A 24,865-nucleotide genomic window follows, 5' to 3' on the forward strand; every position below is an offset into this window, starting at 1 on the left:
CAAAAGAATCCATCTGGAATCTCTCCCAAAACCTGGAATTGCTTTCAGACATCTCACCATTCTTCTTTTTTTTGGACTAGCATCCTGAGTGCAGACATAAAGGCAACAGAAACTTCACAGTTAAGAAGACCAGCTGAGTCAGGAATTGATACCAAACCCCTCTACTGTGCTATCATACTTTTGAAGTTGACAACTCTGATAATAGTTCTTTACCTCACCCTTTCCCACTGTCTAGGACCACATCCCTGCCACACGTGCAACAGAAAGGATGGCCAGTCCTCAGCTGCTGCCGTCTTCTGTGGGTGGTGGAGTTGGCAGCAGACTTGGCTGAAAACCATCTTCAGACAGTTTAGGTTGCTTTGGTTGGTTATACTGGTTGCCCAGAGATAAGAAGGGAAGCTTAAGCACAGGAGGCATAGGTTACACATGCTACAGCATATAAACGTCTATTTGAGAGTCAGAGATTGAAAACTAGCCAAAATTTCACATGTTTATTTACACCCTAACAATAAAAACTATCACTCCTTCTACTTGTCACTATCCTGCACTGGAAGACGAAGCAGTAATACATCTGAATTGAACGCATTTTCTAATCTCTCTGGAAGGTTGTATTAATAACTTCTGGAGGCTTTTTCAAAGGCCTCATTCTGGGGCCCTTCTAAGGCATTTCAGTCCATTTCCTCTGTCATAGGAAAGATTTGTTCACACGAGCTTCTGCTTTCCTGTTCTCAGGCTTCTGTCTCATGGGAGGGGATGTACTAGTAGATCCATACAGAAGGAAGACATCTCAAGAGGACAATCTGTGTGGAAACAAAAGGCAGGACAAGCCAAGGAAACAGGTGAAGCAAGACTGTAGATTTCTTGAAGAAAAGCAAGAGCAGAGTTCTCTATGGCCAGGTGAGAACCAGAAGACATGGTGTTTCCTCTCCTGAGCAAGGAGAAATGTCCCAAAGAATGAACCTGGCAAACAGCACTGAACTCCATCTAAAAAGGCTCTGTCACATCCAGTCTAATTACAACTGTTGTCATGATCTACAGGCTGAGAGAGCTGGCATTGTCCAGCCTGGAGAAAAAGCTCCAGGGAGAACTTACAGCAGCCTTCCAAAACCTGATAGGGTTACAGGAAAGCTAAGGAGAGATGTTTCACAAGGGTATGTAGTGGTAGGACAAGGGGGCATAGTTACAAGCTGAAAGAGGGTAGACTTAGATGAGACATTCGGGAAGAAATTCTACAGTGTGAGGGCAGTGAGACACTGGCACAGGCTGCCTAGGCAAGTTAGAGATGTCACCTCCATGGCACTATTCAAGGACTGCCTGGATGGGGCTTTAAGCAACTTGGTCTAGAGGGAGATGTCCCTGCCCACGCAGAGGGGGCGGAACTAAGTGATCATCCAGGTCCCTTCCAACCCAGACCACCGCGTCCCTCCGTGAATTCGATGCCAGCTGACAACACGGACAGATCCGCAGAAGACAACTCATTCTGAGTCCGCTGAGCCCCTCTGACCCCGCCGACCCCGCCACCCGAGTCCCGGGCGGAGGAGCAGCCCCGGCGGGAGGGGCCTCGGAGCTCTCCCCTCTCCGGTGTCCCCGCCCACACCCTCTCCCCGCCGCCTCTCCCGGGGCTGCCGGCGCGGGGCCGCGGGTGTCCGGCAGGGGGCAGCACAGCTCCGCCCGAATAGGCCCTGCGGGCACCGCCCCCGCCCGCCCCCGCCGCCGCCGCCCGGGGCGGAAGGGAGGGCGGGAGGGCGAGGGAGTGAGCGAGTAAGTGAGTGAGCGAGCGGCTGCCGGCGGTGCGCCGCGGGGTGCGGGCATGGCGGAGGGAACGCGCTCGCTGCGCGGCGGCAGCCCGGCCTCCAGCCCGCTGCTGGGCGGGCGGGGCCGCGCCGCAGCGGCGGCGGGGGGAAGCTTCCCGCCGGGCCACGGCTTCCGCAGGGTGACCCTCACGAAGCCCACCTTCTGCCACTACTGCACCGACTTCATCTGGGGACTGGCCGGCTACCAGTGCGAGGGTGAGGGGACGGGGGGTTCGGTGGGGCGGGGGGCAGGCCGGGCGGGAGGTGAGGGGGTCCCGGCTTGGGAGAAGGGGGGAGCCAGGGCGGGGGAAAGGTATTCCGGGTCTGGCTGGAGATGAGGGGATCCGGGCCACGGAGGGGGGCTCCGGAACCGGGATGGGGGGGTCCGGGCTGGACGGTGGGCCCACGCCAGTGTCGGTTGTGACGGATGTGCTGCGAACAGCTGCAGTGTCCGGGGCGCCGGGAGAGGGAAAACTGTCCGAAAAATGGAATGAAAATGCTAATAGCAGGAATAAATTTCAAATCATAATGATAAACAGTTCTCATAACAAAAGCAATGCTTTCTACTAAAAAAACCCTAACAGCAATAAGAATAAATTATAGAAAAGTCTGGTGGCAACAGTAGTACTAAAAATTCGAATATTAATATAATAAATTCTAATAATAATAAATTATATCCACAATAATACTGAAAATTCTGCTGTTAATGTCAATAGATTCTAAAAATAGTTAATGCCAACAGTAAGAAGACTGCCAACGAAAATTCTAATAATTAACTATAAGAGTAATAGATTGTGACAGTAATAATAAAAAATCCGGTAATAATGGAATTGCCAACTGTAACAACACAGACCCAGGGCCGTGGCACTGCCTGCTCTCCTGCGCTGTGCCGTGGGTCTTTGCCGTGGTCCAGCGCTGCCCCTGCCCATCCCAGGATGGATCTGCAGTGCCTGCTGCTCCAGGGTTCCCATGTCTCCCTGCATTCATTGCCCAGGGGTGGAGAGGCTTCAGCTCACCCAGAGTTTGGTCCTTCTAAAGTTGGGCTGATGCCAGTTAAGTCAGAAGGAGTTGCTGGGTCTCCTTGGTGGTCCTTGGGTCTCCTTGGGGTTCCTGGAGCCGGCCAAAATTGGTTTGTTCTGATGCAGAAAGAGTAAATGGTGTTGAAATAAAGAGAGGGATTCTCTGTGTCCTGCCTTTAAAAAATAAAACAAAATCAAACAACCCAGCCCAAAACCAGGACCTTGATGTCTCCTTGGGCATATGCAGCCCACCTGGCTTGAGTCAGATCTCCCAAGACCAGGTCTGGAGGACTCAGACCTACAAGAGCCTCATTGTTGGGGTATACAAAATACGGCTGTGAGAGTAAAGAGTCATCCTCAGTGGAGAGGGTTTGGGCTTATGTTTGGTGTAGGGCATATTCCTGTGTGGTGCAAAAAAGTCTCGCAAGAATGATTTTATAGTTGCTGGAAGCTTTGCTGAGAGAACATCTCTTTTTTTTTTTCTCTGTAGCAGTAAGTCCCTGCTTACCATAACAGCAACGAAGCCCCAGACTCCAGTGATATTTCTTAACTTATGAAAATGAAAAAAGCTAGTCTTTTATTGTATCACTGCCTTTAAAAAAGGCAAATTATTAGAGTTTAAAAAGTGGGCATTCAGTGCCTATTTTGGTATCTTAAGAACAGAGCAGCTCTTGTTTGTTACAGGTAAGAAAATGTGAAACCCTTGCATCCAGCGTGTCTTTTTTTAATCTTTGCAGACTCTGTACATAGTGTTGCATTTAGGGTCTTCTCCTGATCTGAAAACTGCACTGATGGTTTATGGCCTGGAGTAGCTTCTCCCTTTTAGCTTTTTTTTTTAGCCTGAATATTGGATGAAGATTGTTAGCACCCCTGCCTAATGTCTGTGTGCTCGTGAGGAACTTCCAGGCTGAGCTGTTAGGGTACCTCTTCTAAATGTTCACCTGAAAACTCCAACTCAAACAAGCTGTGTGCATGAGGGCAATCAAAGATGGAAAGAACACTCTCAATCCTAGCCATCACATTGCCTGCTGAGAGAGCAGGGGAAAGCCCTGCGATGTCACCTGGCACAATCAGTGTCTCCTTTGGGTAAAGAACGGGTACTTGCTGTTCACTTCTCTGCTTTCAGTGAGCTATACTCAGTGTTTTGTTTGTCTTTTCCAAAAACTTACTGCTAAACACCAAATTTCAAAAATACCTGATGGGTCATGTACTGACAGCAGCCATGCATACGCCCTTGTTTCTGAATAGTTTGGTTGCTCGGTCCTTCTGGGTTATTTAATAAATGCTAGTATGACTGCAATAGTTTTAAAAATAAATTCTGTTTAATAATTACCTCCTTGTCACATTTGCTAATGGAATTTGATCATTATTATTTAGAAAGTAATAAAAGAGTGATGTCTAGGAATGCAGAGCTGATTACAAATTTTTTAAAAATTACCCACCCAGATGTTAATGAAGGGAATGTTTGCAGTAGACTGGAAAACCTGGTAGCTAATAGCTATCTCCTTTTTCTTCACTCCAGAGAGGCTAGGACTGGGGGTGTAATTGCAGCCGAGATTGTCTGCCTTTGGACCCTTTTTGATAACCACCTACAGGCTTTGCATTTATGCCATTCAGATCTTTTTCTAGGTGAATAAGCAATGGATTCTGTTCCACATCGAAGTGCTTGCAGTCTGCTGATGCTGTTTGTGTTGATGTCCCCTGAAGCTGGTCTTGATCAAAACAGAAAGTTTCCAGACTTTGAAAGGAACTGAGCATGGTGCTGATAACTCTGTTAAGATAAATGAGATTTTAAAATAAGATCCTGTCTGTCATAATTTTGACTAGCTGTGTGGCCTAAACAGTCTAGATTTGAGTTTTAGTTGCCATCATGCTTTTAACACTTGGAAAACAGTGTCTTCTGTATGAGAATGATAAGGTTTATGAGTTTTTCAGTAAATTTATCAAATACTCAGCAGGCTTGAGTTTGCATGTTGTTTACATGGCTGTGTAGTAAAAAAACAAGGAAGTATAATGAACTCTTAACACATTCCTGGCAGTGAAGGCCAAGATAAGTGGTCTGTCCCCTCTCTTCCTGTGGATTCTGAAGAATGGATAGAAGAGATGCTCGGATGCTCTCTGTCCAAGGCACAGAGTGTCAGGGATCCAGTCTCTGTTTTGAAGTCAGATACTGCTTCCTTCTTCAGTTCAGGGCCAGAAGTGCTGTTGCCAGTTCTTCTCCTGGGAAGAATCACAGCTTTTGTGAGTTTGGCAAGGTTTTTTTATGAGTGGAATTGTAGAGAGAAGGCAGCAGTCCTTCTGTGTGGATTAGGTGTGCAGTTGGGTCTAAGCTATCACTGTATTAAGCATCTGTGCACATATTTATTGTAATCTCAGATAGGCTTGTAGATGTGATTTATTTTCTCTCTCCTCCCACCCCCCCACCCCCCAAATTTATTTTCCATGACCCCTTTGTAAATGACACTTTATGGTTTTTTGCCACTTTCCTCCTTGTAGCTGTCACTTCCTTTGATAAGTGTGGTTGTGAAATAATAAGTGATGTTTGGATTGTAACATGAACAATTACTCTCTTGTACTGCTCTTGCTTTCCAAAGCCTGGTCATTTCAGATTTGAGTGGGTTTAAAATTCCTGAGGCTTGGCAAGGAAGAGGCATCGTAAGTGAGTGGGTTTCTGTACATGTGTCTGTGCACCTTAAAAAAGAAAACTATTAAATATATTAAGTCTTTGTAAGAAAAAAAATTCATATTGATAGTATACAGAGGGACCAGTTTCATGTGCTAAAACAATAGCTAGCAGATATTTTTATTTGGAGTTTGAGATTTATTTAAGGCACCAAAAAACACATCACTTTTTACAGTGCTTTTTAACATAAAAGGCTTTGCAAAAAAAGCAGAAAGAACTGTGAATCTGTCTATGTTGGGGCCTACACGTATTTCCATCGCTCTAAACCTTCCTGATGTGACTTGGATTTTATATTTTTATTTATTTAGGTATTTATTTGTTATTTTAGCCAGAGGTAAAATGTAAGGGATTTAAGTAATAAACATGTTGCTTAGCAAATCTAAGAGGTTTGTTTGGCTATTTGTAGTGTGCGTGTGTGTGTGTGTCTATGTGTGTGTGTATATATATATCATTAGAGCATTTATTGGAAACTATTGTCAGGGACTTCTTGGTGTGTTTTCTGTCAGGTTCTACTTGGGAAGTGTCATTTGAACAGGTTTTTTTGGTGTATGTGTATGTGTATGTGTGTGCTTATTTTTTTGGTTGTTTTCTTTTTTTAACAGTTTTTTAGGCTTTGTATTCTAAGGAGGAGCTCCAGACTTCCTCCAAGATGCAGAAATCCCTGTTTCTCCTAATTGGTAGATGTTAGCTTACATCACTGCAGCTTTTCCAGAAAAAAATGTAAATGTTAAATTGAAGTTGTCATAAATGCCATAAATCTCTGATGTAGGCAGCTGTAAAGCTGCTGTGGTTCCTGCAGGTATGAGCAAGCCACATGGTACCTCATTAGTGTAGGAGAGCTTGGAGATGCTCAGACAGTGTCTCTGCAGCAGCCTGGGGATGCATGTTCTGGATGTTTTGAACCATGTCCACTAAATTCATCCATTTACAGGCTGTTCCAAGGAGCCGGAGGCAAATAGGGAATATGTGTTTTAGTTTAAACCTGGGAATTAGACCAGCAGGCAGTTTGTCCCCATAGGGGTATGGAAATGATAGCAGGGACTGAGGAGCAATCCAGCAATCCCTTTGAAATCTCATCCTTTCTGGTTAGTTCTGCTGTTGGGACAGGCATTGGAACAGCCTTGGCCTGCTTGTTTCCTTCAGCTTAGTTTTTAAGGAAGTGAACGATGTCCAAGATTCCATCGAAAGTTTTAATGCTTGTAGTTCAAAAAGAAAAAAAATTCTTCCTTCTGATAACCTTGGTGTAATTTTGATGCATTTTGAAACAAAAATGAAAGCTGAAAGAAGGTAAAACTGCAGCAAAATCTTGCTTCTGTCCCACAATCAGTTTGAATATTCAAGACTTGACTTTGGTGCATTTAAAGCTTAGACCAAATTGTGTGACTCCGAATCCATCTTGGGAATGAATGTCAAAAAAAGAAAAAAAACACACCAAAAACCACTCTCCAAAATAAACCCTGACACAGAAACTTTTTTCAGTTCTGGTCAAGCTGAAACATATTGGGAAAAATGTGTGGAGGATTGACTGACCCTGAAAGTGCAACGTAGTGGCCTGTATTTGAAGGATAATCTATTTTATATTGGGCAATTTACACGTTTTCCTTTCCCTCCTCCCTCAGATACTGCTATTATTGTCACCATCGGTGATGGAGGGGGAAGGACAGGGAACTGTGTGAGGACAGACACATCTTTTGTAGCTGGAAGCTGTATTCTGTGTTGAGTGTTATCCCAGATTTCAGTCCAGAAACTCAGTTACATAGGAAATAACTTGCCACAGAAAATGCTAAAGCCAGTAATCCAATACTAGGCTTTGCATGGCAGTGTCATATCTCGTCTGTGTTACTGTCTCAGTCTGACTTGGTGATAAATGACAAAAGGCATAAAGAAGGTGTTCATCAGCCCGTCATGGTCTAGAGTGTCTGCCACTTGCACTCTGCAGGTTTCCTTTCTAGGTCTTTCCTCTGATACTGCACTTTGTTTGAGTGTAACTCAGCCATCTTCAAGGCTAACACCCTCTGGTGTTTTTCATCTTGCAACACAATTTTTCAGTCTTTCCCTGTTAAGTTTCCCATGGACTGTAGTTCTTGCAATGCTGTGCTGAGGGTATGAAAAGCCTTTTATTCTTTTTTTACAGTGGAGTGGGAGATGAATGCCTGACTGGGTGGTTATTTCTGAGAAACAAAGATATAGAATGCTAAGGCTTTCACCATACAGTGTTTTCTAAGCATTGTACTGAGCCATTTAACAGCATTTTCTTGAAAACGTGAAGAGTTTCAGCTACAAGTGACCTTAAGTACTTTGTTGGTGCAGAAGAACTTGCCTGTTCCTATTACCTGTGACATTGCCATGTGTTTCCCCTGGTCTAGGCTTGGCTTCTCTTTGGGAACCAGGACATTTTGGTAACACCTCCCCTTTCCCTAAAAACAAGGTGAATTCGTTCCTCTTTTACAGAAGTAGAAGTTTATATTAGAATCAGATGCACTGCATCTTACTCAGCAATGCACATCTTTGTATGTGATTACTCTGTCCTTCAGTTTTAGTCATCACCCATTTTTTTTAGTAGTGATGCTACTTTGATTATGTTCCTTTCATAGTGAAGTGCTGCATTTCTGCTTACTATCCCATAAAAACTGGGTTCTTCCTTAATTTGAAGTTGTTTTCTCAGGTGGCAGCTGTGCATTATCGTTGAATCAGACTGTCACTGGATGACTTTGCTTTTTTGGGATGTCACTACTTTCTTACAGGGTTGTTTCTAACCTGGAGTTTCATCAGCTCAAACTGTCTTCCTTCTGGCTTACGTATTGCTTATTAGGACCATCCTGAGCTAGCAAAACTCAAAACTACAAAACTACTTTCGCAACCCATACTGAAAACAGGTGACTAAGTCACATTCATATATTTGCTTTGACTCAGCCACAGTGGGTGAAAGACAGGATGTATAACATGTAAAGCTTTTTAAATGTTAAAACAGTAAAATAAGATATGCTGATCACCTCCTATTCTTCCCCCCACTACCTCTTCTCCCCCTCCAGCCTTTTTTTTTTTTAGTAGCACCTTTTACTTTTGAGGTAAGTTTGTTAGGGCACAGTTTTGTAGGACACAGTCCCAAGCAGGGAGCATATCACAACTGTATATCACAATATGATAAGGAACAAAGTAGAAGGGTACTTCTTTTTTTTCTCTTGTGCCACCACAGTATTCTTCCTTGTAAAGCATGATGTTGCATACTGTTGTCTCACTTGTGGAAGTTTGTTATTCACTGGAGAGCAGTCCACCCCTAATTTCATTTCCTGTTTTTATTTAAATATTTTTGTTCTCTTGTTTCTGGAAGAATCTGAGTGTGTGCAAGTGTGTGTATATATATTCCTATGTATATATTTATATATATACATAAATTTATATATGTTCCGTGAAGAACACATATTTGTATTATATACGTACTTGTTGCTTTTTCTCTACTTAAAATTAAACATGAGTGACTTACTTGAAAATATTTTAGGATTATGAATGTAATACTCTGATACTGATCACCTGCTTGGCTTCTTTTCAGCTACCACTTGAGCAATACCAATACCATGCCACTTGCTGTGTAAAAATAACATTTTTTAAGATCTAAGGAGTAATAAGAATGACTGTAATTGAGCACAATTTGATCTGTTCCCGGAGGCTTTAGATACAGAAGTCTCCTAGAGGCATTCTGAATACTTGGCTAAATAGATGTTTTTTGAAGAGAATTATCTGAACCTCAGGGGTTAAAGTAGGAGTGGTGTGTTGTTCTGTAGGATAGTATTGGCTTACAGTGTCTTGGAAATAGGACTTCCAGTGTAAGTACAAGAATATATAGCAAAAAATCTCTGTTCATCATTGCATTTCTTTCTCCTCAGCAGAATCCATCACATTTTAATGTCTGGGTTTGTTATGATGTAATTTGGGAAATGAGTCTGTCTTTTTTCTGGAGTACTTTCTCTGTGGCCCATGGAGATAAGAATGGGTACAGCTTGTTATCCTGTGGGTGTAGAAGTGCTCTGCTAACCAGTTTCTGAAGTGTTTCAAACAAAAATATTTCCTCAGTGCTGAAATAATTTCATGGTTGAAAATGTCAAGAGGAGGCAGAAGAATACATGGAAATTGCTAGGATTCCTTTAAGTGTGAAGAGGGCATGAGGGAAGGATCTGAATATGAAGTAGAAAGGCGAGTCCTGTTTGAGCCTCTAGATGCTCTCAGAAATTCCTTACAGCACCTGGGACTGCCAGACCTCCCATTGGATGTTTTTTCAGAAATAAGCCAAAGAAAGAGATAAAAATACTGCAGCGTTAAAAATACCCTTCTTCATCAGTGTCACTGTGACCATTCTGGTTTTGACCTCTGGTATTCTATTCCTCTTTGTTCCAAAATAGCTCCTCTGTAATAAAAGCCTTGAGATTTCTTTAAGCTACTGAATTTTTCATTCAAACACTTTTTCATCAGGAGGAGTGAATAAATTATTTTTTTTAAAAAATCATCCTTCCCTTCTTTTTCCCAAGTTTGGGAAGATAGTGGAAATATGTTATACTTAGTACTTTTGCATAGTGTAACTTTTTTTAATACAATCTGATGGAATATCTGATTATGTAATGTATTAAATAAAGAGTGAGTGCTTCAAGAACTTGCCCTGCCAGTCTGATTAAAAAACCACACCAAACAATAACAAACCAAAATAAACAAGACCTTGAGATCATTTGTTCCCTCTTTAGAAATGATGTATAGTTTCATGGGGGTAATTTTTGCATTCTGCTGTTTTGCAAACAGAGCTATTGCACCTCCAAAGTTCTGGTGCACTCACAAGTGGTGTATATATAACTTGACACTGCAGGCTTCTGCTCTCCAGGGATGTAAACATTCAGCTTTTATGCATTATATATGATCTTACTCAAGTGAGAGAGACTATTCCTTAAACTTGAGATAAGTATAGTTTTGAGTCTCATCAGTGACTCAAGCCTAAGTGTTGGAATTGAAATCTTCAGTCTTTCTTAACAGAAATGTTTTTTAAATGCTTGAAATTCATATTAAAATAAAGAACCGTGGTATTAAAAAATAGCTCAGAGATTAGCACCTTCAGTTTGACAGCCTTTCTGGAAATAGCACCTTATGAGTGTTTTATTTTCCTCTGATTCACTACTGTATGAATCATTTGCCTTCAGTTTCCTGACCATGTCAATACGCTCGTAACAACCACAGTGAAGAAAATACTGAATGTACTTACCCAACTTGGCACAGAGTCCTGGTTTTTGCCTTCCCTCCTCTCCCTCCCTGCTTCTTTCCAGCTTGCAAATCCTGTAGTTTTGTACACTTCTGTCAGTGTTGGAGCTGGGAAATTAAACCCCTTAGGAATGAGAGGTAGAAGTTACCATGGTGGATTTGTTGTTTTAGTATTTTCCCTCACTTGTGTTGCTTTGTGTTGATAGGAAGTGTTAATAAGTCCTAAGTAATGCTGCGACTACCCAAGTTGGAAGAGGAAGAACACTTACTTGGGATTGCATGTATTAATAATTTGGCTTCCATTTAAATTGTGCTCATCATTTCTTCTTGAATTATAACCATGTTGTGGAGGTAAGCAGGTACTATTGTAGCTGAGGGTTTAGGCTAATTTCTTCAGGATTTTTCATTACATTTTGGGTTCTGTGTTCAGGTTTTAAGAGGCAAAGTGAAAAGAGCTGTACCTCCTGAGTATACAGAAGAGGCTGTTATTTCCTAAAATGGTTTGTGTCTCATCTTCCTTGGTCCACTCAAAGGCTTATGTGTGTTTTGGGGGAATTCTTGGGTTCCCCTCTACCCTTGAGCCCTGAATAAGCTCATTGTACATTGTGTCTCCCTGATACACCCCATAGGTGCAGGACTCCATTATGGTTTCTCTGCATGCTGTAATGTTTAGAACATCTCCAAACTAAGTGTTGTGAGGGACTTCAGACACCTCCAACAACATCACATTTTTCTGCCCGAATACCATCATGGCTTGTGAAGTTCTGCTGTGATCCATTGTGTTTATTTGAGTGTAACTCAAATTCTTCTTTTTCAAAGCTGAAGATGTGCTACTGTTGTTTCCCTTTTATATGCAGGGAGGCATTTTGACTTGAGTATGTCTAAAACTGAAGAAATATTAACAGGACTGATTTTAGTAGGAGAGATTTGTGTTGTCCACCTGGATTTTCAGAAATCAGTTACTGAAGTATGACACTGACATTTTGGTGTGTGATGTATGTGCTATACTGGTCAGCCAGTGCTGGTTGATTGTAAGACCATGTGTGTGCGGGCTGGAAACCTGCGGGGTTTGTGTAGTATCCCTAAGTGGGATGAATTTGTAGTTATAAGGACACAGTAAATGTCAAATTGTTTTAGAGGATTCTCCTCAAAATAGAGGGCTAGGTCAGACTGCCTTGTGGTTTTTGTTGTGTTACTGTGTTCTGAATCCTGTAAGCTGTATCTCTTTGTTTTGACCAGTAGTTGTGAGTCAGCTGGACACCACTGATAAACAACTGACAAAGCTTCTCTTTGTAAGGCATCACCCTGGAAGTGGTGAATTGGAGAAGCTGTTGGAGACAACAGCTGCAGGGAGTTATATACCAGATCTTTAGCATTCATGACACTGGTGTCCTGCCCTGCAGCAGGTGGTCCTGCAGTCCCTCTGGCTGGGTTTTCCTGTGCGCCCTCTTAGTTTTAATCATCACACGTTTCTCTGCCCCTGATGCCCCATTTTACTTGCTGCAGATGCTGCAAGAGCTGGAACCTCCCTGCTCCAGCCACTGTTTGTTATCTAGAGTGCAGTTGGTTGTATTGGCAGTCTGCAGCAGAAGACCAAGGAGGCTCCAGACAGAGCCAGGGTAAAGGACTGGTGTTTCAGTAGTCTTCAAGAGACTTGCCTGTAGTGTTATCCAGTACCTGATTTTCTTCATGTGCTGAAATTTTGAGTTGAATGTAATTGGAAGACCTCTTTTCTCTCTTCAAGGCTGTGAGGAGCTACAGCTTTCACTGAAGGTGCTGTGAGGGTGGTCATAGATTTTTCTGTCAGATGTGAAGCTGTCTTGACCCTTTCCACCTCTGTGAAGGCTGCAGCCTAAAAGACCTGGCAAAAAGCCATGACTGTTTCATGCAGTGGCATCTGCTTTATATGGGCAGCTTTCATCCTCCAGCCTGTACAAAGGGCTACAGAAGTTCTTAATTCTTTGTTCTCAGATTTCTGTGGTTCGTAGATGGTCTCTTTTGGGGATCTCAGTCTTCAGCATTACTGAGTACCACTGCTAACTCTGTAAGACTGTTTTCTCCATGCTGGAAGGAGTGTTACAGCCATCCCAATGATCTGTGGTTGTTACATGGTGGGTGTGATTTTTCCCAGTAGGTTGTTAACTGTGCTAGGCGCATGAAATGGATGGAAATTCAGTGGACAGGGGACAAAAACTGTCCCACAGGACATTGCAAGTGGGATGCCATTTCCCCTGGAGGATATTTTTTAAGGAACTGTTAGGAGGTGAGTTACTGATATCTCTCCTGATGTTGTAGCCCTCTTGGAGATTTCTGATTTTCCACAGATGAACAACTAACTACCTTGTCCCAGCACACTGTTCTGTCTGGACCAACTCCAACATGTCCATGTCTCCCCTTTGCTAAGGACTCCAGAGATGGGTGTGATACTCCAGGTGGAGTATCATCAGGAGGGAGCGGATGGACAGAATCATCTCCTGCACCCTGCTGGCCACACTTTTTTTGATGCATCCCAGGATATGGTTGGCCTTCAGGGCTGCAAGTGCAAACTGATGGCTCATGTCCAGCTGTTTATCCACCAGTAACTCCAAGTCCTACACAGGGCTGTTCTTAATCCATTCATCCCTCAGCCTTTATTGATACCAAACCAATTGCCTCAAACCATGTGCAGACCCTTTCACTTGTCCTTGTTGAACTTCATGAGCTTTCTCAAGCTTTTCCAGGTCCCTCTGGATAACATTGCATCCCTCATGTGTGTCTCCTGTACTGTCCAGCTTGGTGTTATCTGCAGACGTGCTGAGGATGCAGTCAGTCCCACTATCTTCATAATGTTTGACAACATTAAACAGTACTGGTCCCAGTACTGACCCTTGAGGGTTGCCACTGGTCACTGATCATTGTCTGGACATGAAGCTGTTGATCATTACACTGGATGCAACCATCCAACCAGTTTGTTTCACTGAAGCCTTTGTTCAGCCAGGCAAGTTGGTTGCTGGCCATACTGTGCAGAATGGATAGAGAGTGGACTGCAGCATGTTAAACACTGAGGGTGGATCCCTCTTCTTTGTGTAGGCATAGCTGGTAAGGTGTCTGGGTTTTCTGGTGGCTGTGGTTATGACCTAGAAAAGCCTCTTGACCAAATGAGGATGGCTACTTTGCTACTGGGATACAGCTTGACTGTGCAGTCACTATTTGCTCCTTGCTCCACTAAGCCCCAGTGGAGCTGGGCTCACAGCATGCCTGTGTCATCTCTTCAGCTGTTGGTGCTGAATCTTTACACACTGGGCAAGATTCAGGAGACCTGCTCTGGGTGAAGTCAGGAAATGAGAGGCTGGAGAGGCTGCTACGCTGACAAAACAAGTTTTCTTAGGTCATCTGTCTGTACTAGACTTACTGTAGCAGCAAAGATGGGGGAGTAAGATGCAGTTTGTTGTTAGACTTGATGTTTACAGCCTTATCAGTGAGAGAGTGAGTGGTCCTTGTGATAGCCCAGGGACTTTGTAAAAGCTACCACCATTCAAGCAAGCCTGGTTTAACCAAATTGGTGCTTTTATGCTCAGTGATTCCAGTAGATCATTGAACTAAGTTGGCTGTTGCATTGTTCAATAGCTTGTCTTGCTTTCTTTAAACTTGTTGCTATGTTATTTCTTAACAGCATATCTGAAATACAAATGAACAGGAATTCAAATGTGCTGCCTCGAAATTACAGGCCTTAGATCTTACAAAAACATTTATTTTGGGATATCTACACCTCTAAATAGAGCTTGCTGTTATGTAGGCAATTCTGGAAATACAAAGTACAACACAACCCACACGGGTGGCAACTGATTTTTTATCAGAGTAGGTATATACTGGTATCTCCATTTAAAGCAGAGGCAGGTTAGTTGATAAGATTTGAGAGTCCTGAAGGGAAAAAAGGCCTGGCAAGTACAAGTGATCTATAAGGATGCTTAGTATTTGGGAAACCTTAACCAGTTTCTCATTTCTTTTGGATTTTAAGAGGATCCACAGTGTGGTCTCACTGACTGTAAGACAGGCTTGGGGTTTCTCACCAAAGTAAGAGAGGATGGTGTTTTTAATGTCCCACTTCTTAAGGCTTAAAGAAATTTTTCTGTTCCTGCGTTGTCCCTTTGTTTGAAATGTTCTGGGAAGACCGAAGCTTCTACTGAAAGTTCTCCTGCTGACATTTTACAAGCATTGCATAAAACAATACTGAACTTAAACTAGATTGGGTTTTCATCTGAGAGAGCACACCAATATTGCATACAGGTTTTTACATGTTTCAGCTGAATTGGGAAATAAGCTGGCAAAGTCAGTGTATTGCATCCAGCATTCCTTTCAGTGAGTAGTCACAGCACTGAGGCTGGCCTGTGGTCATAGTCTCCTAAACAAAAAAGCTGCGTGTGTCTGTGTTGGCAAGCTGCTGCAATGGGAAGAGAGCTCAAAGCTGTGTAACAAATGTAAAAGTCAAGTCCCACAAACGTCCAGTGAAAAGAGTTTTGCTTTCAAGTTACTCATAAAAATAGCATCTCCTTCATCAGCTTGAGTGGTTGTGTCTGCATAACCTGCCTGTGATAACAGTGTGTTTTATATAATAATTTAAAAACATAGACATTTAAATAAAGTGTCTCTTTTTCCAGTCTCTGACTACTTAAGCCTGTGGGTATTTCCTCAAAGCTGTTGTATTCTAATTATCAGTGGATCTCTTCAGTGACTACAAAGGCAGTCCTGCTGAACAAAATAGCCTGCTTGCAGGACCAAGGACAACTTCAAAAGGGAGTGGAAAGATCCCCTAAAGGGCAGAGACACTCCAAGATTAAGGCTGTGTTTTGGCTTCTGTCATGTCAGGCACATGCTCTGGAAGAGCAGGAAGAGGAAATAACCTACTTAGTTTAGACTACAATAAAACTTTGTTTTTATAGAGTTAGACTGACTTGGCCTGAATTGTCTCCATGCTGATATGCCCTTTAAGTCGTACAGATTCATTGTTTGGAAAGTAGGGACTATTATTGTTTCCTTGTATAACAGCTTTGAAGCTTTAGTTCACTCCCTGGCTTTGCTAGATCTCTTGTTTGTTTTCTCTGTTCGTCTACAGGCAGTTGTCCTTCCCCTTCCTGTCTTTAAGTACACTGCAGTAGCCATACCACCTGCAAAGGGCATCCTTGCCATAGTGTGCCTAGGTGTTTTTTATTAAGACCAAGCAGATTATTCCATCTTCAGCTCATCTGTACTCATCTTCCTTCCCCAAGTGCTCATAACTATCTATTTATTGACCAGTGCTGTTCTTTCATGACTGCAAGCCGCAGCAGAACTGAGACAGAAGCTGAGACATTTCAGCGAATGCTGGAAAATAAAATGGGAATTTTGAAAGCCTCTGCAGGTCCTGGAGTGAAGGTAGAGGGCCCTACTGTGTTTCAGGGTAACCCTAGGGACAGTGCCTGAACTGGACAAATATTTGTATCCCTTGCTTAATAAGCTGGGTAGTAGGAGAGCATCATGTTTTCCCTTTTTCTAGTAGTGATTGACAGTACTCTTTAAAAACAACTTTTTTTCACTTGCTGAGCACTCTTCTTCCCTCCCTTCCTCCCTCCCACTACACTGGTAGTAGTGTAGACAGTGCCTGTCCTGCCACCTTCCCAAGGAGTCCACCAAACCCCAGCAATTCCCTGAAGAGACAGTAGCAGACTCATTACCCTGGTGTCCATCACCCTGGGGTTTGTAGCAGGATATATGTGGTTCTTGGATCTGTCCACTAGCTATGCAGGCTCAGACCACAGTTATCACAGTACATGTCTGTCATCTTATCCTTTTTCCACCTCTAAGGAGCTGAGTACCCTTCAAACAGTTGCCCCTAACTTGGGGCAGTCAACATCTGGGACAGTTGTGGCCTTTTTCAGTTTTCCTAGGACTAATGCTGGAAATGAGTTGTGGGAAGCAGTAAGGGGCCTCGGGCCTGTTTATTCAGAGACCCGCCTGCTTCAGATGGGCATAGCATGTTGCTCCTTGGCAGCTGCTAGGATTTGTTCAGATGGGGAAAGAAAAACTTGATTGCAGATGAATTTTATTTGATGTATAAAATGCAGTCATGGGTTGAAGGTTGTGTGAAAAGGGAGGAGAAGGTCAGGTTTATAAGAAAGTGTGGAGGTTGCTGTAAAGCTTGAGATGGGGAGAACATAATTTTACAACTTGCACCTGGTTCAGGAAGCTATTTATAAATGTGCTTAATTTGTAAAATGAATACTTCAAATTTTTAATCCTAATATATGTATCCGTGCAGAAACATTACAGTTCAGGGTAGGAATAGTAAAGCTGCACTGTGGATACCTAAAGAAGACTTTTTCTGTGTTTCTCCATGTACTGTGTTTCATCTTCGTTAAAGATGATCATTTAAAGATCACATGCATTTGGATAGGGATCATCTATAGCACTTACAGACATGTGTTGGTGAAAAAAAACCCCTTTCCAATATCTAATCTAGTAGATTATTTTTTTTTGTACTGTACAATTTTCATGCACGCAAGAAAGTGTAGAATGCATTCCCCTGGCCACCTGAAGGGTGATCCAGTTCCACAGTCAGTTGCTAGCCATAGCCACAGCTGTTTCTTTATCTTGTTTTTCTGAGCATCTTTGCGAGGACAGGTACAAGCAAGGGAACTGCATGTGGAAGGTTCTGTCTGGCACTGAAAGCTGATACTCATGGCATGTGATATGCTAAGATAAAACAACATTGACTGCAGGACTGGGTTTGGGAAGCAATGAATTTACAGAAGGTTGCAGGTGAGTGCATGGCAGCCCTGTCAGCTGTCATCTTAGCAGCGCACTACCAGTAGTGAGTGGAGCTTGCCCTGGACTTCAGCTACTGAGGTGTGCAGAAAAACCTTTTAAGTGAATCAGTCTGTCATTTTATTTCCTGGAGTTTGTGAAAGTAAAGTAATGTGAACGAAGGGAGGGGAAAGTGCTCTTACCAGTTGGTGAGACGTGAATCAGCTTTTACAGACCAGGCAAGAAATTAAGTTAGAGTTGTCATGATCCATCTAGGGAGTAATATATGCTTAGTGTATAATTGTCAAAAAAGGCACATTGAATGCTAGGCATTCCTGGAGAAGGAACGGGGAGGAGCATCTCAAAAGCCACCTCTGTGCCACAATATAAACTCACAATGTTTATGTACAGTCTGTGCAGTGTCTGAGCTGCTGGCAGGTACATGGGTGTTTCATGAAGCATGAGATCTTCAATAATGCATTTTTTTTCCTTTTTTAAAAATCTATCTTGTAATTCATGTAATTGATTTAAGATCACAGGGCTTTTTGTAGAGGTCGGTAGAGAATTTTCATTTATATAATACTTCTGCATATATCATGCCAGCCAATCCAGTAAACTCTCCAAGAGAGGGACTTAGAAAAAAGAGGGACTTAAAGTAAAAAGATGCCTCAAAGAATAATTGCTTTTCATTTGACTTAATTTATATTCACATCAGTAAGCTGAGTATGTTCTTTAATGCATTACACTCACATTTTTTCCAGAAAAGAAAACTATACCGTGCAGTGATATCTGGGAAAACAGTCTGAGTTAGGCCATTCCAGGCTGAGCTAAAGGGTTTATTTCAAGTGTAAAAGTAAGCCCCTTAGTCAGTGAGGTGATTCAGTAATCTATAACCTTTGTTAAAAGATCAGAAGAAACTTTGGCTGTCGCTTACTGGGAGCTATAGTTTGTACATGTGAGCAAAACGCAAGTGAATGAGTAAAGGCACTCAAAGATGGCGCCAAACAAAATGAAGTTATTGTTTGCCAAGTCATCCAGACAATATCAGGGAGTGGTGGTGCTGTCACTTCGTGTCAGGGCATTGAGTTTTCTCATGCTGGCTCTGTGACAGGCAGTTGGCCAAAACAGTGCTGATCCTTGGGAACTGATGAGGTTTACTGTGGGTCTGCCATGAGCTGGAGCTTGTGAAGTGTCCGTGGAGGGATCTCTCGGCTGCATGAGCTTGCCACTTGCTGAGGTGCTGGAGCTCTCTCTTTCTAAGAGTCCTCAAAGTGGCCTGTGGAAGCACAAAGGACAATGGCTCCTATGTCAGTACTAGTTCATATCTTGCTAAATAAACCCCTGGGTTGTGGCACCATGCATGAAGATAACAGGAGGGAGTTCGTGGAAGAAGGAGGGAGTGTTACTGCTCCTGCTTGTGGTGCTGGTGCAAGTTAATTGAGACGCAAGATCCAGAAGCAGAGGGGCAGGAGGTGAGTGGCGGGACAACAGATCCAGGTAGCAAGGGGCTGTAGGTGCTTTTGTTAAACTCAAAAGGAGTGCTTACTAAAGTGAGAGAAGTGCTCTATGTGACTAGGTCCACAGTGACTCTTGTGTTAAAGTAATCCAGGAGAGGTTCATACCTGTTTTGGTCTTTGTGTTGACATACCTTGATCCTCCTTGGAGAGCAGTTTGGTAGTTCTGCTTGTAAAAGTGTTTAGCAAATGCAAAATTAGATCAATAAATGTGATTGTTAAAGTTAAAACAGTAATATATAAGAATAACAAAACATAGGTTTACAAATAAATTTATGTGTAAAAGACAGCAAAACAGAATTATGGTGATGATCTCAAAGAGAAAACAGAAGTAATTTTCAGCGTTCTCTAGCATATTCCTTAGGATTGGGTGGTTTTTTCAGAGGTGGGAGATGATATGTTTGAATTTTGTATTTCATAAGCAATTCTCACCCAGCCATAGTTTGCATGGGACACTGATACATTGCTAGAGTCCGTACAGGACATAATCCACCTTTTTCTTCATACCTCTTCTGGGATCTGCTTTTAAATCTGGGTGACGTGGAAAAAGCGTGGCAGATCAGAGTGTGTAAATAGCCCTTGCTTTGGCAGCAGTCCTTACACAGTTAATGAATTACAGTGATGCCCAGCTTTTATCTCCTGACTCCCTAGAGAGGGCTGGAGACAAATGTTGTATGTTTCCTTGTGTAGTGCATGTTAGAGAGCTACTGGCTAGCTCTTCATTAGGTATTCTATACACATTGCCTTTTCCTTTATTAAGTCAGTAAGTCAGTGGATTTAAGTGTCCCTGGTAAGTGAAGGCTTATGGGCAGAGACTGCTGTATAGCCACCTCTTGTGCTCAATGTAGATAGGGAGGGGTCCTGTGAAGCCTGCTAGCCACCTGGCTTCCTGCTGTGCATTGGGAATACATATGTTTTCTTAGGAATGAAGTCATTTATTATTTAGTAGGGGAGGGGAACAAGGGAAACTTGTCAAATGGGGTTGCTGCTGTATGCCTGAATATACATTTAATTGCTCTGAGAGACCACATGAAGTCCCCCAAACCTGCAAGTAAACTTTTTGTGGCTTCTCTCAATGTCTCTTGACACCCCATCTGTTTGTCCTCCCTTGATGTTGTATAGCCTCACACAGTTTAAGCATGGATATATGTGCCTTGTGTTCAAAGTCCAATCTGAAGATTGCAGGCGCTGTTTTGTCAATTATCCCTCAAGTGTGTGTCTCTCCCATAGTATGTGTACTTAGTTAGGTACTCTTGGGAATGCTTGACTGCTTTTGAGTGCTTCAGGCTGACTGAAACTATCAGTTTTGTATATTGCCTCTGAAAGCTGAGGCTGAAATTTCTCTTTTGACATGGACAATCCAAAGATGTGTTTGCTGGCAGGTTGTCACTGAGTTTGTATGTTTGAAGAAATCTTAATATAAGTAGAGCAGCCTGTCCTCTTCCTTTTTATTTACATGCTTTTTTCCTCTAAATTTTGCATTTCATCTCCTGAACTTCAATTTTAATTATGTTGCCCTTACTGATATAAATTTGGCATTCCGCTTCCCACAAAAATACTGTTCATGCTTCAGTTTGACTTGCTGCTATGTTTATTTACTTATTCATTTGTTTGTTTGCTTGTTTGAGGGATGTGGCAAACAAACCCAAAATGGTGACTTGTAAGAGTTAAAAACTTATGGGACAGGAAAGGACACACTGCCCAAGCGCATTGTCCCATTGTTGAGGTGTGTGGCAAGCAGAAAAGGCATTTATGAATCCCTCTGGAAAAGTGGGTGAAACTCTTTCATGGAGAATGTCACAATCTCTGTTTGGGCCCTGGTGATACTCTGCAGTTTGTCTCCTGATGCTCTTCACTTTGATTCTTTGCAAATGCTTCAGTCTTTTCCTTGGAATTTTAAGAAGTTCTTTATTTTATGTGTTGCCTTCTTCTGTATGCACTCAGTCAAACATTTAAAATCCTTATGCACCTTCCTGGTTTTATCCTTGTCTGAAACCTTCATTCACCTTTCAATTTTACAGCTTGTCTGAAGTTGCCAGTTTGAATTTTTCTTCAGTATATTTCTCTGTGGCATTTCCTCACCTAATCATGAGATGCTGTCTTCATGCACGGCCATGTTTTTCTGCTGTAGTCACTGAAAAGAGAAAATTGAGTAGTATTGTGTAGTGACCTTAGGTGTCTGAATAAATGAAGAATATCTCTCGAGGTCCATGCCTTCTCTCAGCTGATTTAGAGCTGCCTTTCCTAAATTCTCTTAGGTGTTCGTGTAGGGCTTGGTTATCTTGCTCATTGACTTACGTGTGGTTAAATTGAAGCCAGTGGCCATTTTAAGATACTGGTTTTGTGGACTTAGTTGCCTGATATGTGTTGCAGATCATAATATTTCTTGGAGCAATCTGCAGTGCCTTGTTCCATTCTTCCCTTCCTACTCTGCCTGCTTCTGAACCAGAAAAATGAGCAAAGCAGTGCCATTTCACTGGATTTCATGAGTCACTGATGCTTTCTTCTTCTCCAGCTCTCACCCCTTTATGAAGTTCTTGACAGTTCCTGTTTATATTTGAAACTCCATATTGTTGCATTTGTGGATTGAAGCCATATTTTGAACTTCTGTCACTGTCTGAGTTGCAGAATAAAGAAAAATACCTGCCTACTGCTAACAGTTAGAAGGGTCATCCTTTTTTCTTGTGCCATCAAAGGGAAGGTTACTTCACATGGACTGGCAGCAAGCTGTATAGCAGGGTGGACCTGGCTGGATTTTAATGCTTGAGATGGCATGAGAGAGGCCGTGCTGTGAAACCACAAGTCAGTGAGCTGGAGAAGGAGAAGGGAGAAGAGCTGTCTGGTTTTAATGGCACTAGCATATACATTTGGTAGTGGCAGTGGACTGCAGCTGGGAAGCTTGAAGCATGTGTGGGTTTTGTTTTGGTTGCTGGTGAAACTGAGGAAGTGGTTCAAAATGCTTCTGTAAAGGTGGGGTGTGTGAAAACCTCAACAGTTTTTACTGGCACGTGATCTTCTGCCTAGGTACAGGGAGAGAATGTTGTATAGATCCATATGAGAGGTTCAGGGCCTCATCATCTGCTGGGGCTTCACACATGAGCTGGTAGAGAATAATTCTGAAGGAAGGAGTACTCTAAAGCCATAGCTTAATCACACATTAGGTCCTAGTAAATGCTCACTGGTGGGAATGAAGTAAAGAATCTCTTTTTTCTTTGCATGGCTTAACACTATGTAAATACATGGTTAGAAGCTGTAGAAAATATCACCCCCCCTGAGAAATTGCTTTTTCAAACACTGTCTTGCTTGAAAGCATGCTTTGTGGAGCTCGGGTGGAATTCTAAACCTTTGGCTTCCACAGTAAAAGAAATAATTAGTTGCTCTTGACTTTCAAAGCTATATGCAGCTGGTGACCTTTTAATTCGTCTTCTTCGTCTGTACACATACTCAATATGCAACAATACTGTGTCTTTTCCCATTTATTCCTGTCACATGCACTAGCTTGTAGAGTAATTCACTTTGAAACATCCAATTGCTTTGGTGACATCAAAGAGCTTTTTTTGGACTTTCAGACTGTTTAAAATCTGAAGTGTTTGAAATTTAAGAGTTCATTTTGTTGCTAATGGAGAGTGTGAGAGAGCAAGATTTACCGTCAGCCTGTAATACATTGGGATAAGCTCTCATTTCTTTTTCATTTCCAACATCTTAGTAACAAAATGAGTTGGAGTTCATGCACTCCAAGAAGTGACAGTCGTGTATGTTTACAGACCTAGGGGAAAGCTAATGGAATCAAAAAGATGTGTACCTGATTTTATTTGACTCCATATGATTTTTTTTATTATTATTGTTTCTCACTATGGCCTTTGTTTGTGAATACTTGCTCATGGTTTTTGTTTTATTCCTGCAGTTTGCAACTTCATGTCTCATGAAAAGTGCCTCAAGAATGTCAAGATACCATGCTCATGTATTGCTCCCAGCCTTGTAAGGGTGAGTAAGCACACACTGCCTTGTGTCTTTCTTGGGATAATAGCTCAAATTTATCTCTAATGACCACAGTGTAGTATGGTGGTGGCTTGTTAATATTGTAATGCTTAGATCAATTGTTTTAGTGACCACTGAAGCTTTTATAGCTTCTCAAAAGCAAAGTTATATTTCCTTTGAGAAGACCCTGCTGTGGGTATTTGTGGGTAGCCTGTCTCTGAAGAACATTTATTTGCATTCTTTAAATATTGCTCTAACTTGTGTGTCATTACCTGGAAGTCTAGTAATAATGGAGTGGGGTGACTAATTGGTATCACTTCTCTTGTCTGACACAAAGTAGGTTTTCCTAAAGAACAACTTTGTACACCACCAAATTTTTTACAGTAGTTGTATCTTAGTGGGAAAACACTAAAGCTTCTCTGCCTAGCAAAGGGGCTGTGTTTAGCTTCTACTATTTGCTTCATCCTTAAGGTTTGCTTGTTTATTGTGTCTGGGGAACAAGGTAATTGCATTAAAACGTACAAATTTCAAAGTAAAAGAAAATCAGAAGGTACAATTTCAATTGATAGTAATAATTCAGATTTCTTTATTTTGGTAATTATTGAAGTAGATGCAATCAAATGCCCTGTGACTTTTTCTCCCACAAGACTTCAGGTGTACAAGTTTGCTTTTAGAGGTTTTTAAAGATGAATTAACTTTAAAGAAAATAATAGGACACAAATAACAAAAAAACCCCAAAGTGTATTATCCAGTTGGCAAAGAATGACAGAAATGGCAAAAAAGGAATAAGGAGATGTGAAACTTAATAGAGAAGTGAAGCATTACAAAGACATCAATCAGACATATGCAAAAGTCAAATGAGACATAGGCTGTAAAGCCAGAATCATGGCCATTACAAACCTTGCTGACTAAAGTCATATTAATGAGAACACATTGTGTACATTTGGGAACCGATGAATGGTTTGGGCTGGAAGGGACCATCTTAAAGACCATCTAGTTCCAACACTTCCACCATGGACAGGAACACCTCTCATTAGACCATGTTGCTCCGAGCCCCATCCAAGCTGACTTTGAACACTTCCAGGGAGTGGGAAGCCCAAACATCCCTGGGCAGTCTGGGAGAGCGTGTTCACCATCCTCACACTAAAGAATTTCTTCCTAGTATCTGATCTAAATCTGTCCTCTTCTAGTTTAAAGCCATAACCCCATGTCCTATCACTACATGTCCTGTAAAAAGTCCATCCACAGCTTTCCTGTAGGTCTCTTTAGTGGGAGGCCACTGTAAGGTCTCCCTGGAGCCTTCTCCAGGCTGAACAACCCCAGCTCTCTCAACCTGTCTTCATAGGAGAGGTGCTCTAGTATTCTGGTCATCTTATGACCCTCCTTTGGACTCTCCAGCAGCTCCATTGTCCTTCTTGTGTTGAGGGCTCCAGAAATGGACAAGCTGACAACATTTGCTTTGATCCAGCCCAGAATGCAATTGGTTTCTGGGTTGTGAGCACACATTGGTAGCTCACATTGAGCTTCTCATTCACCAGCACCCCAAGTCCTTCTCCTCAGGGCTGTTCTCAGTCCATTCTATGTCCAGCCTGTATTTTTGCTTGGGGTTGCCCCAAGATGCAGGACCTTGGATTTGGCCATGTTGAACTTTATGAGGTTGGCATGGGTCTACCTCTCAAGTCTGCCCAAGTCCCTCTGGGTGGCATTTCTTCCCTCCAGCATGTCTGCGACACCATGTATGTTGGTGTTGTCACCAGACTTCCTGACAGTGCACTCAGTTCTGCTGTCCATGTCACCAAAACAGATGTTAAACAGCATGGGACTCAGTACAGATCCCTGAGGAATACCACTCACCACCAGTCTTCATTTGGACATCAAGCT

At 42.4% G+C, this 24,865-nt stretch overlaps 1 protein-coding gene across 1 annotated transcript in view; it reads left to right on the forward strand.

Moving 5' to 3' along the window:
- The first annotated feature begins 1,810 nt into the window (after nt 1-1,810).
- DGKQ (diacylglycerol kinase theta) overlaps nt 1,811-24,865 on the forward strand; it is an 87,503-nt gene continuing 64,448 nt past the window's right edge. Inside the window, exons 1-2 of the mRNA XM_030467618.1 lie at nt 1,811-2,009; nt 22,911-22,990. Of these exons, the coding sequence (XP_030323478.1) occupies nt 1,811-2,009; nt 22,911-22,990 (279 nt within the window). The remainder of the gene's footprint in view (nt 2,010-22,910; nt 22,991-24,865) is intronic.

The sequence above is a fragment of the Calypte anna genome, chromosome Z (genome assembly GCF_003957555.1).
Source record: "Calypte anna isolate BGI_N300 chromosome Z, bCalAnn1_v1.p, whole genome shotgun sequence".
NCBI classification, from domain to species: domain Eukaryota; kingdom Metazoa; phylum Chordata; class Aves; order Apodiformes; family Trochilidae; genus Calypte; species Calypte anna.